Here is a 15688-nt window from a genome sequence, read left to right as displayed (position 1 = left end):
AATGTGGCTGCACCTCACTGACGAGGCCCATAGGAGGCCGAAACGATCGTCTGGGGTTGTCATGTTCCTTGTTCAGAGGAGAATTGCCTGGTATTTCGGGGCTGGACTGACCTTACTTGGCAGGATCAGACTGATATACTTCAGGAAAGTTTTCTTCTGTGAAAAGCACACTGGTCTAAAAGAGGCTGCTTCCGGGTGGTAAATCGCCATAGAACAAGCCACTGAGCTGTTGTTCGTTCCTGGTAGAGCGCTTCTCTCTTCGTATGCAAATTATTATGACCCTGGGGAAGTCTCCCTATGGGTGATGGGGGAAACCAGACGTGGACTCCTTGCCCAGTGTGCTTAGAGGAATGTGGCTGCACCTCACTGACGAGGCCCATAGGAGGCCGAAACGATCGTCTGGGGTTGTCATGTTCCTTGTTCAGAGGAGAATTGCCTGGTATTTCGGGGCTGGACTGACCTTACTTGGCAGGATCAGACTGATATACTTCAGGAAAGTTTTCTTCTGTGAAAAGCACACTGGTCTAAAAGAGGCTGCTTCCGGGTGGTAAATCGCCATAGAACAAGCCACTGAGCTGTTGTTCGTTCCTGGTAGAGCGCTTCTCTCTTCGTATGCGAATATATACATTGTGCAGTACAATAACCAAAATACTTCAATCTATATCTATATATACCTCGTCATTATGGGTTAAAGCAGTGGTCTCAAAATACCAGCCCTGGGTAGATTAATCTGGCATTGTCCAGTGTAGACTCCCATTATGCACTGCTTGAATAAATGTCACTTATTCAGTTCCAGAGTGATCACTTCACTTGGCACTCACAAGATAAAAATACACTGTATGTCTATTGAGGACTACAACTCCCATCATGCACTACTACTTGGGTAAATGTCACTTCCAGTTGCTAGTATATTCAGTTCAAGTGGCCCCCATGTGAGAAAAACACTTGGCCAGTGGCCCCCGGATGCAATGAGCTTGATACCCCTGGGTTAAAGGGTTAATGTATATAAAACCATTATGAATTTATGAGTCCGCTTTAAATCCTCTCTTTAAGCATATAAGTTGAGGTAGTGTCTGAAAGACTTTGAGGACCACTAGGAAAGTCTTGAAAACAGGAGGTGGAGGCGGTGATGAAAGGTGTAGGTGTCAGAAGCCAAGTGAAGGATAGCTGCTAGGGGAAGTCATAGAGATGAAGTGAGATCTAGGGGGGGTGGATTAGCATGAACAATTTTGTAGCAAGGGTAAGAATTTTTAATCTGTTCCTGGAAGATACTAAAAGCCAATATAGGGAGGAGCAACTGAGGAGGAACAGTGGATGAGGCGGATATGCCTAAGTGAGGAATTTAGGATAGACTCGGGTGGAGATAAACCCGATTAGAAGTTTCTTAATATAGTAAAGATGTGATATGATTACAGAGTAGACTAAATTGTTTGTTACATGTTGGCATTGTTTTTTGCTGTCTTTATGTGAATGTGTTTTTGTAACCGTCTAATTTGTCAGATCATTGTTTAAAAATAAAGCTGTGTGTTTTATTTTGGCACTACTGCATTTGTTGTGTGTTTTTTTTTTTTTTGTGTGTTTCTTAAAGCTGTGTTCTAATAAATACGTGTTTATCCTCCCAGACATTCAACACTACCAACATCACTAAAGTATGCCCAGATGCCCGTTGCCAGTTTGCTTTCTATGGAGGAGAGACTTATTATCATAAGTACCTCATAGTCTTCCAAATCTACAATTTCTTCATGTTCCTCTGGCTGGCCAACTTTGTCATTGCTCTGGGACAGGTGACATTGGCTGGAGCCTTTGCATCCTATTATTGGGCCTTTAAAAAACCAGATGACATGCCGGCCTTCCCCATCTTCTCCTCCTTTGGACGGGCGTTAAGGTGAGATCCTAACAATGGTATATAATGGGTTAAAGGTAATCCCTACAAAATTGTGTGTATATGTATGTGTGTGTATATATGTGTGTGTATATGTATATATATATATATATATATATATATATATATATATATATATATATATATATATATATATATATATAATCTATATATATATATATATATATATATATATAATCTATATATATATATATATATATATATATATATATATATATATCTATATATATATATATATATATCTCCAAATTCCAGCTCTTCCCACCGTGTGTCAACTGCCTGGGTGCAATAATGTAATTAACAACAAAAATCAAATATTGTACTCACAGGTCTTTTTCAAGTAAGTAAACAAAATACTTTAATGTAACGTTTTCGGGGATCTGGTCCCCTTCGTCAGCATAAACAAGTGAAGAAAAACCACACCATTTATAGTGAATATCAAACATTTCTCTTACCAAGCGTAGTAAGTGGCGCCAAAGTTTTGTGGTGGAACGCATCTTGCGTTTCACTATCTCACAGGACCGGAAGTGTACACACGTCTCTTCCGGAAGTGTAAATCGTAATACATCTTAGTACATAACATGTGAAAGGTAAAGAAAGAGGGCAACTCCTAGTGCAGACAGGTAAGATATATGAACCCCCTTCTATGGATCCCAAATAGGTGGGTTCACTAGCCTGAGGAAACTGCGTGGTTAACGCTGAGAAACGCATAGCGAGTTTTTACTGATTTTATTTGTGAATATCTGTTATTACTACTGTATGTTATAGCTGTTTGTTATAACATTTTTTTATATAAAGCTTTTTTTAAAACTTTATATCTGGAGTCTCCTATTTTTTATCTTTTTTCGACCTGCTACCTGCCTTGTTCACCAGAAGAGAAATTAACCCTATGATTGGCTGATATGTGTACTGGGACAGCATAATATTCCCAGTAAGCGTTACTTGCACTATCGTGTGCATTATTTATTGTGAGTACCCACCTATTTGGGATCCATAGAAGGGGGTTCATATATCTTACCTGTCTGCACTAGGAGTCGCCCTCTTTCTTTACCTTTCACAGAATACCGAATCTACCATTGATTTCAAGAGGAGCAGCCCTCGTTGGTGCACAGTTCACTGGGACACTGCTGAGTTCCCAGACTGCCATCTTCGGCATTATCTTTGCCGCCATACTCAGAGTATTATTCTATTACTAGTCAATAATAAGTCATACATATATTGGCTACACTAGGAGGCACCCTTTCTGTTCTTTTGTTTTAGTACATAACATTATACAGTGTTTTCACAATGTAAAACAGTACAAAACTGTATATCTCACAACAGTGTAAATATCTAATACTGCCTACACCCAGCAGATTAAGTGTGACATTATAAATTAATAGCGCAACAACCCGATAAGGCATTCTGTTGCTATGGGAACAGAGTATACACAAAATATTATTACCATCGTCCAATAGAGCAGTTTGATGAAATGACTACAAGGTAATGTTGGACAGATCTAATGCAGGTATATGGTATGCTTAGATTCATATAGTAACAGGACTACCTTTGTTCATAGACACATCACTAATAGGGGCATGTAGTCTGAACTGACTAAAAGAAATTTATAGCCCCTTGTCCTGAGTGGTAGAGATGTGTGTATGAGTCATTACACGCTCATAATACATTATGTGTATCTCCTAAAAATAAAAAAAATCTTAATAAAAAAAAAACTTTGAGACTATATCGGATTTGTGTCATGCTAATTATATCAGACAGTTGTAATGCTGAAACTTCAAAAAATTGTGATATCACAAGTGAGTAAGTAACTTGAATTCTATTGTGTTAGATGCATATTACTAGAGTGCACCTCTTAGGCGATTAACTACTAGTATATTGCAATGCAACTCGAATACAGATCTCAATCTAATTCAAGTAGTTGTCAAACATACTTGTAAAAGATACTACTGGCTAGCTCACTACAACATATCCACACTGAACATAGAATTACATATATTCAGATCTTAATGGTTCTGTCATACATGATCATACACAGTCAAGAATTGTCTTTTGAAGATATATACAAACAACACTCTTCAATAGTTGATATTGGGGATGCACCAATAGTACTGTTCATCAATAATGGGCTAGGACCCTATAGGGTACACTCCGATACTGTGTGTGTTCGAGTGTCCACCCATGAGCTAATGGACTTCCACACAGCAAAAAGGATTCTAGATGCTCCCATAGCTGTGTGTTGTGAGCCTATGGTGGGCCGAGGCCCCAACAAGTGGGATCTCCACACACCCAGCGCCCAACAGAGTCAGCGACATAGGGATGCACCCCAGGTATGTATCACATGCAACGGAGCTACAGGAGTACCTTAAAATCTGGTGCTGTGTTTAATCCCCCATTGTATATTGTACCCAAGCGGTATATCCATTGTGCCTCACGCATCAGCAGCACCTTGTTTCGATCTCCCCCTCTGTCCAAGGCAGGAACATGATCAATAAGTATATATCTAATATAAGACATGGAGTGGCCCTTCCTGGCGCAATGCCTTGCTAAAGGTTGATCAGAGTCACCCTGTTGTATTGCCACTCTGATTGCGTGTCTGTGATTTGCCATGCGTTCCCTTAGTGTTCCAGATGTTTTTCCCATGTAGAAACTGGAACATGGGCAAAACAACAAGTACACTACATGTGTAGTAGTGCATGTTATGGAATGTCTGATGACAAAATTTTGATTAGTATGTGGATGATGAAAGGATTTGGTGTTTATCAATCCGTTGCAGGTGGTACATCCTAGGCAGCGATATGATCCTTTTATGTTGATCTTTGTCCCGGTAATGTTACTCCGTTTGGGATCTGTCTTTACCAACAGATCCTTCAAGTTAGTTCCTCTTTTGTAGCTTACCATTGGATTGAGATTATTAGCAAAGGGGAGTTTTGGATCTGAGGACACAATTGGCTAATGGGACGAAGTATTTGTCCAGGTTTCCTAGTGCCAGGTGTGAACGTCGTAGCCATAATCAGCTTATCTTGGGACCCACACTTAGGTTTTACTGTAATTAAATCCGATTGAGTTAAAAGTGATAATTCATCAATCATTTCTTTGACCAGTCTTGGTTTGTATCCCTTTTGGATGAATTTATCACCTACTCCAGACAACTGGGAGACTCCTGTCACTTTATCAGAATTATTGTGCATCGTCCTAATCATTTGAGATTGGACAATGCCCCTCAGTAAAGCGGGAGGATGGCAGCTATCCGCCCTGAGGATTGAATTTCTGTCAGTGGGTTTATTGTACAGAGTCGTACCCAAATGTTGTCTCTTTGTGGATGCTCAGATCAAGGAAATTTATTTTCTGTTCATTAGAGGTCATTTTAAATCTAGTTCTTCCAGGCCCCCACGCCACACCAAAAATATGTCATCAATATACCTGCGGTAAAATACAATGGATTCATCACACTTACCCCACAGGTATAAATTCTCAAATTGTGACACAAAAATGTTGGCGTAAGAGGGGGCCATGGAAGATCCCATTGCCGTACCCGCAACTTGTAAATAAGTCACTTTCAAAACAAAAGTAATTTTTATGAAGACAAAACTCAATCAAGGATAGCACAAATTCCACAGGAGGACCCTCATACAGTGGGTTACCTGTGAGATGTTCCTTAATTGCAGTTAAACCCATCTGATGCGGAATGATGGTATATAAACTGTTAACATATATATGTGTGTGTGTGTATATATGTGTTTAAGTTTATCTAAGAATTGGCTGCATGAATTTGTTTGAAAGTTGGTATTTGAATTTATCCGATTTAGGATTTTTTTTTTTTTTTTTCTATGGCATGGATAGTCCACAAAAATTCTAATTACTAGTGGGATATTCATTTTTGGCCAGCAGGAGGAGGTAAAGAGCACCCCAGCAGAGCTGTTAAGTATTACTTCCCTTCCCATACCCATAACCCCCAGTCATTTTCTTTGCCTTGATCACGGGAGGATGGCGAAGATGGTGTCTGAAGATTTGAATCCTTCTAATGGGTATTTTTCCCTGCAATAAAGTATTGGGACTATGCTGTGTCCATGCCAATCACTTTAGTAAGAGTAATGGTGGCTATTCACAGTTAGAAGACGGCAAGGTGGTCTTTGCTTAAACTTCTAACATTATTGCTACCCATATAGAAAGTCAGAGTTGGTTACTCTGTTCTTTCTTTTCTATAGGTTCCTGGTAGAAATGGTGAAGCTGCCACACCTCAGAAATCAGCTCCTGTCTGACAGAGCAGGATCCACATGTAAGTGCTTCTGCTTTTAAAGGTACCAGCACTATAGGTGTTAAATCCTTGTGGAAAGTATTTGAATCTGTTTTAGGGGCACTGCTTTTATGTGAAAAGAGGCATCATTTTGTATTGGGGCTCAGAGATGGAGTGTATGAAGTGTTTGTTTTACTTTTTACTTGTTGCATTTGCTTTTCTTTCATGTAATTGGCAAGAGTCCATGAGCTAGTGACGTATGGGATATACAATCGTACCAGGAGGGGCAAAGTTTCCCAAACCTCAAAATGCCTATAAATAAACCCCTCACCACACCCACAATTCAGTTTTACAAACTTTGCTTCCTATGGAGGTGGTGAATTAAGTATGTGCTTGATTTTTTACGTTGATATGCGCTTCTCAGCATTTTGAAGCCCGATTCCTCTAAGAGTACAGTGAATGTCAGAGGGATGTGAAGGGAGTATCACCTATTGAATTCTATGGTTTTCCTTGCGGGAAATCTTTTTCATAGGTTCTCGATTATCGGTCGTAGAGATTCATCTCCTACCTTGCTTTTCAGATTGACAATATACTCTCATATTCCATTACCTCTACTGATAGCCAAACCAATACTGAAACGGTTATCTGCTATATTTGGATGGGTGTCTTTCAGTAAGTATGTTTTCATTACTTAAGACACTCAGCTATGGTTTGGCACTTTATGTATTAATATAAAGTTTTAAATATATGTATTGTACTTATATTTGCCATGAGTCAGGTTTATGTATATTTCCTTTTGAAGACTATCAGTTTCATATTCAGGGAAAATACATATTTAGGAAAATATTTTTCTTACCTGGGGTATAGTCTTCAAATTGACTGCTTTTTCATAAAATTTTCGCTGGCAAAATTAGGCTCACGAGGTCGCAAAATGCCAATGTTTATAGTGTCATTTTTGGTGCGAGAATTTTTTTGGCTCGAAGGTACGTCCGATGACGCAAATTCGTCATTTCCAGCGTCTTAGTTGACACAGAGTTTCCTTGCACAAGGTTGCGTCTGCAATGATGCGAGTGTGTCATTTCCGAATGTTAGCGCCAAAACATTTCATTTTGCATTGTGCGTCATACTTGCCGCCAAATAATTTCATTATTTAAAACCCCATTCCTATATGCCTCTTGCCTTTTTCTATGTCAGAGGGCTATGCTGTTTGCATTTTTTTTCCATTCCTGAAACTGCCATATAAGGAAATTGATCATTTTGCTTTATATGTTGTTTTTCTCTTACATTTGCAAGATGTCTCAATCTCATCCTGTCTCAGAAACCACTTTTGGAGCCCTGCTGCCTGATGAGTTCTACCAAAGCTAAGTGTATCAGTTGTAAATTTGTGGAGATTATATCTCCAGCTGTGGTATGTAATAGTTGTCATGATAAGCTTTTACATGCAGAGAATGTATCCATCAGTAATAGTAAAATTGCCTGTTGTTCCTTCAACATCTAATTTACATGATATCCCTGTGAATATAAAAGATTTTATTGCTGATGCGATTCAGAAGGCTTTGTCTGCTATCCCGCCTTCTAATAAACGTAAAAGGTCTTTTAAAACTTCTCATAAAGTTGATGAAATTTCAAATGACCGACAACATACTGAATTATCCTCCTCTGATGAGGATCTATATGATTCAGAAGATCCTTCCTCAGGTATTGACACTGACAAATCTACTTATTTATTTAAAATAGAGTATATTCGTTCCTTGTTAAGAGGTGTTGATTATATTGGATATGGAGGAAACTAGTCCTCTTGATATTAAAACTAGTAAACCTCCTGTGGTTACTCCAGAGGTTTTTCCAGTTCTTGATGCTATTTTTGATATGATTTCTAAGGAATGGAATAGGCCTGGTACTTCTTATCCCTTCTTCAGGGTTTAAAAAATTGTATTCTTTGCAGGCAGTTAGATTGGAGTTTTGGGAAAAGATCCCCAAAATTGATGGGACTATTTCTACTCTTGCTAAATGTACTACTATTCCTATGGAAGATAGTACTTCCTTTAAGGACCCTTTAGATAGGAAACTTGAATCTTATCGATGGAAAGCTTATTTATATTCTGGTTATCTTCTCAGGCCTGCCATTTCTATGGCTGATGTTGCAGCTGCATCAACTTTTTGGTTGGAAAGTTTAGCGCAACAGGAAATGGATCCTGATTTGTCTAGCATTGTTCGCTTGCTTCAACATGCTAATCATTTTATCCGTGATGCCATTTTTTATATCATCACAATTGATGTTAAATCTATATCTTTAGCTATTTTAGCTAGAAGAGCTTTGTGGCTCAAATATTGGAATGCTGACATGGTATCTAAGTCTAGATTACTATATTTCTTTCCAAGGTAATAATTTATTTGGTTCTCAGTTGGATTCGATTATTTCAACTGTCACTGGGGGAAGGGAGTTTTTGCCTCAGGATAAAATACCTAAGGGTAGATCTAAAGCTTCTAACTGTTTTCGTTCCTTTCAACAAAATAAGGAACAGAAACCCAATCCTTCCCCCAAAGAATCTGGTTCCAATTGGAAACCTTAAAGTTGGAGTAAATCCAAACCATTAAAGAAACCAAAGCCAGCCTCCAAGTCTGCATGAAGGTGCGACCCTCATTCCAGCTCAGCTGGTAGGGGGCAGATTAAGATTCTTCCAAGACATTTGGGCAGATTCTGTCCAAAATCAATGGATTCAGAGTATTGTCTCTCAAGGGTACCGAATAGGATTCAGAGTAAGACCTCCTGTGAAGATTTTTTTCTCTCACGCATCCCAGCAAATCCAGTAAAGGCTCAGGCTTTTCTGAAGTGTGTTTCAGACCTGGAGCTTTCAGGGGTAACCATACCAGTTCCGTTTCAGGAACAGGGTCTGGGGTTTTATTCAAATCTATTCATTGTCCAAAAGACAAAAAATTCATTCAGGCCAGTTCTGGAGTCCATATTAGACTTACAGGATGCATATCTTCATATTCCGATTCATCCAGACCACTATCAGTTTCTTAGATTCTCTTTTCTAGACAAGCATTACCAATTTGTCGCTCTTCCATTTGGCCTAGCGACAGCTCCAAGAATCTTTTCAAAGGTTCTCAGTGCCCTACTCCCTGTAAACAGAGAACAGGGTATTGCAGTGTTTCCTTATTTGGAAAATATATTGGTACTAGCTCAGTTTTTGCATTCTGCAGAATCTCACACGAATCAACTAGTTTTGTTTCTTCAAAGACATGGTTGGAGGATCAATTTACCAAAAAGTTCTTTTGATTCCTCAGACAGGGGTCACCTTTTTAGGTTTCCAGATAGATTCAGTGTCCATGACTCTGTCTCTAACAGACAAGAGACAATTAAAATTGGTTTCAGCCTGTCGGAACCTTCAGTCTCAATCATTCCCTTCAGTAGCTATGTGCATGGAAGTTTTAGGTCTCATGACTGCAGCATCGGACGTGATCCCCTTTGCTCGTTTTCATATGAGACCTCTCTAACTTTGTATGCTGAACCAGTGGTGTAGGGATTATACAAAGATATCACGATTAATATCCTTAAATCCCAATATTCGACTCTCTCTGACTTGGTGGTTAGATAACCATCGTATAGTTCAAGGGGCCTCTCTTGTTCGTCCAACCTGGACTGTGATCACAACAGATCTGAGTCTTTCAGGTTGGGGAGCTCTCTGGGGATCTCTGACAGCATTAGGGGTTTGGAAATCTTAAGAGGCGAGTTTACCAATCAATATTTTAGAACTCCGTGCTATTTTCAGGGCTCTTCAGGTTTGGTCTCTGTTGAAGAGAGAACCGTTCATTTGTTTTCAGATGGACAATATCACAACTGTGGCATATGTCAATCATCAGGGTGGGACTCACAGTCCCCAAGCTATGAAAGACTTATCTCGGATACTTGCATGGGCAGAATCCAGCTCCTGTCTAATTTCTGCGGTTCATATCTCAGGTGTAGACAATTGGGATGCGGATTATCTCAGCTCTCAGACTTTACATCCGGGGGAGTGGTCGCTCCATCCAGATGTGTTTTCTCAGATTGGTCAGATGCGGAGTCTTCCAGAAATAGATCTGATGGCTTCCCATCTAAACAAGAAACTTCCCAGGTACCGGTCCAGGGATCCTCAGGCGGAGGCGGAGGATGCATTAGCAGTTTCTTGGTGTTACAACCTGCTTATATTTTCCCGCCTCTAGTTCTTCTTCCAAGAGTGATGTCCAAGATCATCATGGAGCAATCGTTTGTGTTGCTGGTAGCTCCAGCATGGCCTCACAGGTTTTGGTATGTGGATCTTGCGGATGTCCAGTTGCCAACCTTGGCCACTTCCTTTAAGACCAGACCTTCTTTCTCAAGGTCCGTTTTTCCATCAGGATCTCAAATCATTAAATTTGAAGGTATGGAATTTGAAAGCCTAGTGGTTAGTCATAGAGGTTTCTCTGACTCAGTGATTAATACTATGTTACAGGCTTGTAAATCTGTTTCTAGGAAGACTTATCGAGTTTGGAAGACTTATATTTCATGATGTTCTTCTCATAAATTCTCCTGGCATTCTTTTAGAATTCCTAGAATTTTACAGTTTCTTCAGGATGGTTTGGATAAGGGTTTGTCTGTAAGTTCCTTGAAGGGACACATCTCTGCTCTTTCTGTTTTATTTCACAGAAAGATTGCTAAGCTTCCTGATATTCACTGTTTTGTACAGGCTTTGGTCCGTATCAAGCCTGTCATTATATCAATCTCTCCTCCTTGGAGTCTTAATTTGGTTTTAAAGGCTTTACAGGCTCCTCCGTTTGAGCCTATGCATTCTTTGGACATTAAACTACTTTCTCGGAAAGTGTTTTTCCTTTTGGCCATCTCTTCTGCTAGAAGAGTTTCCGAATTATCTGCTCTTTCTTGTGAATCTCCTTTTTTGATTTTCCATCAGGATAAGGCAGTTTTGCTGACTTCATTTGAATTTCTACCTAAGGTTGTGAAACACAATACAACAACATTAATAGAGAAATTGTTGTCCCCTCATTGTGTCCTAATCCTAAGAATTATTTGGAGAGATCCTTGCATTCTTTGAATGTTGTAAGAGCTTTGAAATATTATGTTGAAGCTACTAAAGATTTCAGGAAGACTTCTAGTCGATTTATCTTTTCTGGTTCTAGGAAAGGTCAGAAGGCTTCTGCCATTTCCTTGGCATCTTGGTTAAAGCTTTTGGTTCATCAGGCATATTTGGAGTCGGGTCAGGCCCCGCCTCAGAGAATTACAGCTCATTCTACTAGATCAGTCTCCACTTCGTGGGCTTTTAAGAATGAAGCTTCAGTTGATCAGATTTGCAAAGCAGCAACTTGGTCTTCTTTGCATGCATTTACTAAATTCTACCGTTTTTATGTATTTGCTTCTTTGAAAGCAGTTTTTGGTAGAAAAGTTTTTCAGGCAGCTGTTTCAGTTTGATTCCTCTGCTTATGTTTAAGTTTTTTTTTTTCATTTATGAGAATAAACTTATTTTGGGTTGTGGATTAATTTTTTTAGCGGAAAATGGCTGTTATTTTATCCCTCCCTCTCTAGTGACTCTTCTGTGGAGTTCCACATCTTGGGTATTACTATCTCATACGTCACTAGCTCATGGACTCTTGCCAATTACATGAAATAAAACATAATTTATGGAAGAACTTACTTGATAAATTATTTTCTTTCTTATTGGCAAGAGTCCATGAGAACCCACCCTTTTCATGGTGGTTATGAGTTTTTTTGTATAAAGCAGAATTATTTCCAATTTCCTTTTTTTATGCTTTTTACTCCTTTCTTTATCACCCCACTACTTGGCTATTCGTTAAACTGAATTGTGGGTGTGGTGAGGGGTGTATTTATAGGCATTTTGAGGTTTGGGAAACTTTGCCCCTCCTGGTAGGATTGTATATCCCATACGTCACTAGCTCATGGACTCTTACCAATATGAAAGAAATTAATTTATTAGGTAAGTTCTTACATAAATTATGATGTTTAGCTCAGCTTATTTGCCCAATTCCTTTTGCTGTTCTGCTGTTAGTTTTCTTGCCGTTTTTCTTTGCCACAATTTAAAAAAAAAAGAAAAAAAAATTAATTGCGGTCATGTGACCGCTCCTCAGCACTTCCAGTTTCCAGCTTCTCTGTTTAGTGTGGAGGCTGCAGTTTCCTCTATATACAGTGGCAAGTGGATTTGGGCGGTAACCGGGTGTAAAGCCTTTAAAACCGGGTGCCGTTCTCTCCAGTCTGCTGTTCGTCCATCTGTGGCTTAATGCATGGAGGTGATTGGACTGATGGTTGCCTCCATGGAAATTATTCCTTTTACTCGGTTTCATCTGAGACCTCTGCAGCTATGCATGCTTAGTCTATGGAACGGGGACCACTCGGATCTCTCGCAAAAGATAATTTTGGATTTCCCAACAAGAGTCTCACTCTCATGGTGGGTTTCACAGGACCATCTGTCTCGGGGAACATGCTTCCTGGGTGATTGTGACCACGGACGGCAGCGAAGGAGGACGGCAAGGAAGGAGGTGTCACGCATAATCAAGTGGGCGGAGTCTCAGGATTCCAATCTCTCTGCCATCCACATACCAGGGGTGAACAACTGGGAGGTGGATTTTCTAAGCTGGCAGACTTTTCATCCCGGAGAATGGACTCTCCAACCAGAGGTTTTCACAATAACTCTAAGGTGAGGTTTTCCGGAGTTGGATCTGATGGCGTCTTGTCAAAACTCAAGCTTCCAAAGTACGGTTCAAGGTCGAGATCCTCAAGCCGCTCTGGTAGATGCTCTAGTGGTTCCTTGGAGCTTCAGTCTAGCATACCTGTTTACTCTGTTTGCATTGCTTCCACAAGTAATTGCATGCATCAAACAAGAGTGCTTCTGTGATTCTAATAGCTTCTGCATGGCCTCACAGGATCTAGTTCGCGGATCTGGTGACAATATCATCTCTTCTGCCGTGGAGGTTACCTTTCAGGAAGGACCTTCTACTTCAGGGTCCCTTTCTTCATCCAAATCTGGTTTCTCTGAAGCTGACTGCTTGGAGATTGAACGTTTAAGTTTGGCTAGATGTGGCTTATCTGAGAGTCATAAATACTATGCTTCAGGCTCGTAAACCGGTTACTTGCAGAATTTACCATAGGGTATGGTGTAAATACCTTCATTGGTGTGATTCAAAAGGTTTTTCTTGGAACAAAGCAAGGGTTCTTTGAATTTAGACTTTTTTCAGGAGGGCCTGGAGATCGGTTTGTCAGTCAGTAATTTGAAGGGTCAGATTTCTGCTCTGTCTATTCTTCTGCATAAATGTCTGGCAGTTCTGCCAGATGTCCAGTCTTTTGTTCAGGCCTTGGTCTGGAAGGTTTTGTTTCTTCTTGCTATTTCTTCTGCTCGCAAAGTTTCCGAACTTTCGGCTCTGCAGTGTGGTTCCCCTTACCTTATTTTCATGCTGATAAGGCGGTCCTTCGTACTAAGCTGGGGTTTCTCCCTAAGGTAGTGTCGGATCGCAATATTAATCAGAAGATTGTTGTTCCTTTTTGTCCTAACTCTTCTTCCCAGAAGTAACGTCTTTTGCATAACTTATGTTGTGCGTGCTCTTAAATTTTACCTTCAAGCAACTAAAGATTTTCGGCAGACTTCTGCCCTGTTTGTTGTTTTCTTTGGTAAGTGTAGGGGTCAGAAGGCCACTTCTACCACTCTCTCTTTGGTTTAGAAGTGTTATCCATTTAGCTTATGAGACAGCTGGACAGCAGCCTCCTGAGAGAATTACTGCTCATTCCACTAGAGCTGTTTCATCTTCATGGACTTACAAACATGAAGCTTCTGTGGAGCAAATCTGTAAGGCTGCCTTTACTATACATACTTTTTCCAAATTCTACAAATCTGATATTTTTGCCTCAGCTGAGGCTTCTTTTGGGAGACAGGTTCTTCGAACGGTGGTGCTTTCAGTTTAGGTCCGCCTGTCTTGTTCTCCCTCCCTATTCATTCTGTGTCCTCTAGCTTGGGTATTGGTCACCACTAGTAATTAGAATGTTTCGTGGACTCTCCGTGCCATAGAAAAGAAAACAAAATTTATGCTTACCTGATACATTTCTTTCTTCCACAACCCACCCTTGTTCAAATGAAGACGGCAGTTTTTTTGTCTAGTCCTCAGGCACCTCTATACCCTTGTGTAATCTTCTTTTCTTTCCTAGGATATGGTGAGTCCATGAAATCATCAATTACTAGTGGGAATATCACTCCTGGCCAACAGGAGGAGGCAAAGAGCACTACAGCAAAGCTGCTATATATGTCACTTCCCTTACCCATAATCCACAGACATTCTCTTTGCCTGCGGTGCAGGTGGAGGTGAAGTTTTGGTGTCTGATCTACAATCAATATTTTTTTATTTTAAAAGCAGAGTAGGTTTGCCCTGATCTTTCTAAAGGGTCTAGCCTTAGCCCATGCCAGTCTCTTTGGTAGGGCAGTGGTGGCTTTTGAGCAATTGGGAACTTGTTTGCTGCCCTATTTAGATAGCTTGAGTAAGTTTACTCAGTCTTTTTTGTATTTCCACAGGTCCATGTGAGGGATGACATCCTCTCAAACCAGGTGAGCTGTCTTACTGCCGGACAGATAAATGTTAAGGTAAGTGCCAGTTTTATTTTTCTATGTAAGCAGGGAAAAATTTGGCACTTATTCAGCTGAAACGCTGCAGGGGGATGTTTTTTATTATTCCTGTCAGGGTGCAGGTTTTTTATGGCAGTTTTTGCAGGCATCGTTAGTGTGAGGAGTTATTTGTTTTATTGATGACTCAGTGAGGATCCGTTTTTAGTAACGTATTATGTACTTTTATTGGGGGTTTTGTTTGTTTTTAAGCCTGTTTTCAAGAAAGTTGTTTAAAAAAAGTTTGTTTTGTCAGCTGTAGGACCGCCCCTTTTAGGGAGGTTCTGATTCTTTGATGTCGGCTTTTTTTTACGCTTTTCTTCACTTCCTGTAGTGAGGTGCGCATATTTCAGATGGCTCTGCTGTTTAGAAGGCTTCTTGCTGTTTTTGCTTCTCTGGAATCCAGATTGTAAACAGGATCGTTTTTTTCCTCAGTTTGCTGCGGGTTGCAGGACAGGTAAAACACCTCAGTAATTCTGCTGAGGTGTAGAGTGTTGCCTGGGGTATGTTTTTCTTGATTTGGTAAATTTAAAAGGAACATTATTATTATTTATGAACTTTTTTTTTTTTGTTCTGTCTTATATCTTTTGTTTTTATTTGCTTTTTTAATTTTATTTATTTTTTATTATGGATCAAGAGGCTGTGCAGGATGTTACATGTAACTTATGTTTTGATGCCCAGGATGAACCCCTAGTACCTTTTTGTTCTTCATGTATTGAAAAAAACTTATAGAAATAGACTTTTTGACCCTGAGCCATCATTAGCTAAGGCGGATGCTGTTCAGGAGCCTCCTGTTTCAGATGTGCAGCAGTTGTCTCCTCAAGTGTCCCAATCCTAATCATCTGCACATGCAGTGCCCTGCGTTTCCTCTCATGCTCCGTCTGGGGTTACTTTGCAAGATATTGCTGTTCAGGTATC

General features: G+C 40.0%; 1 protein-coding gene across 1 annotated transcript in view; it reads left to right on the top strand.

Moving 5' to 3' along the window:
- The window catches only part of SLC44A2 (solute carrier family 44 member 2), a gene marked incomplete in the record, with an annotated part of 587432 nt that overhangs the window by 400448 nt on the left and 171296 nt on the right, over positions 1-15688 (top strand). Inside the window, 1 exon segment of the mRNA XM_053717929.1 lies at positions 1623-1885. Within this exon segment, the coding sequence (XP_053573904.1) occupies positions 1623-1885 (263 nt within the window).

The sequence above is a fragment of the Bombina bombina genome, chromosome 6 (genome assembly GCF_027579735.1).
Source record: "Bombina bombina isolate aBomBom1 chromosome 6, aBomBom1.pri, whole genome shotgun sequence".
Lineage (NCBI taxonomy): Eukaryota > Metazoa > Chordata > Amphibia > Anura > Bombinatoridae > Bombina > Bombina bombina.
This window is presented reverse-complemented; position numbering and strand designations above follow the sequence as displayed.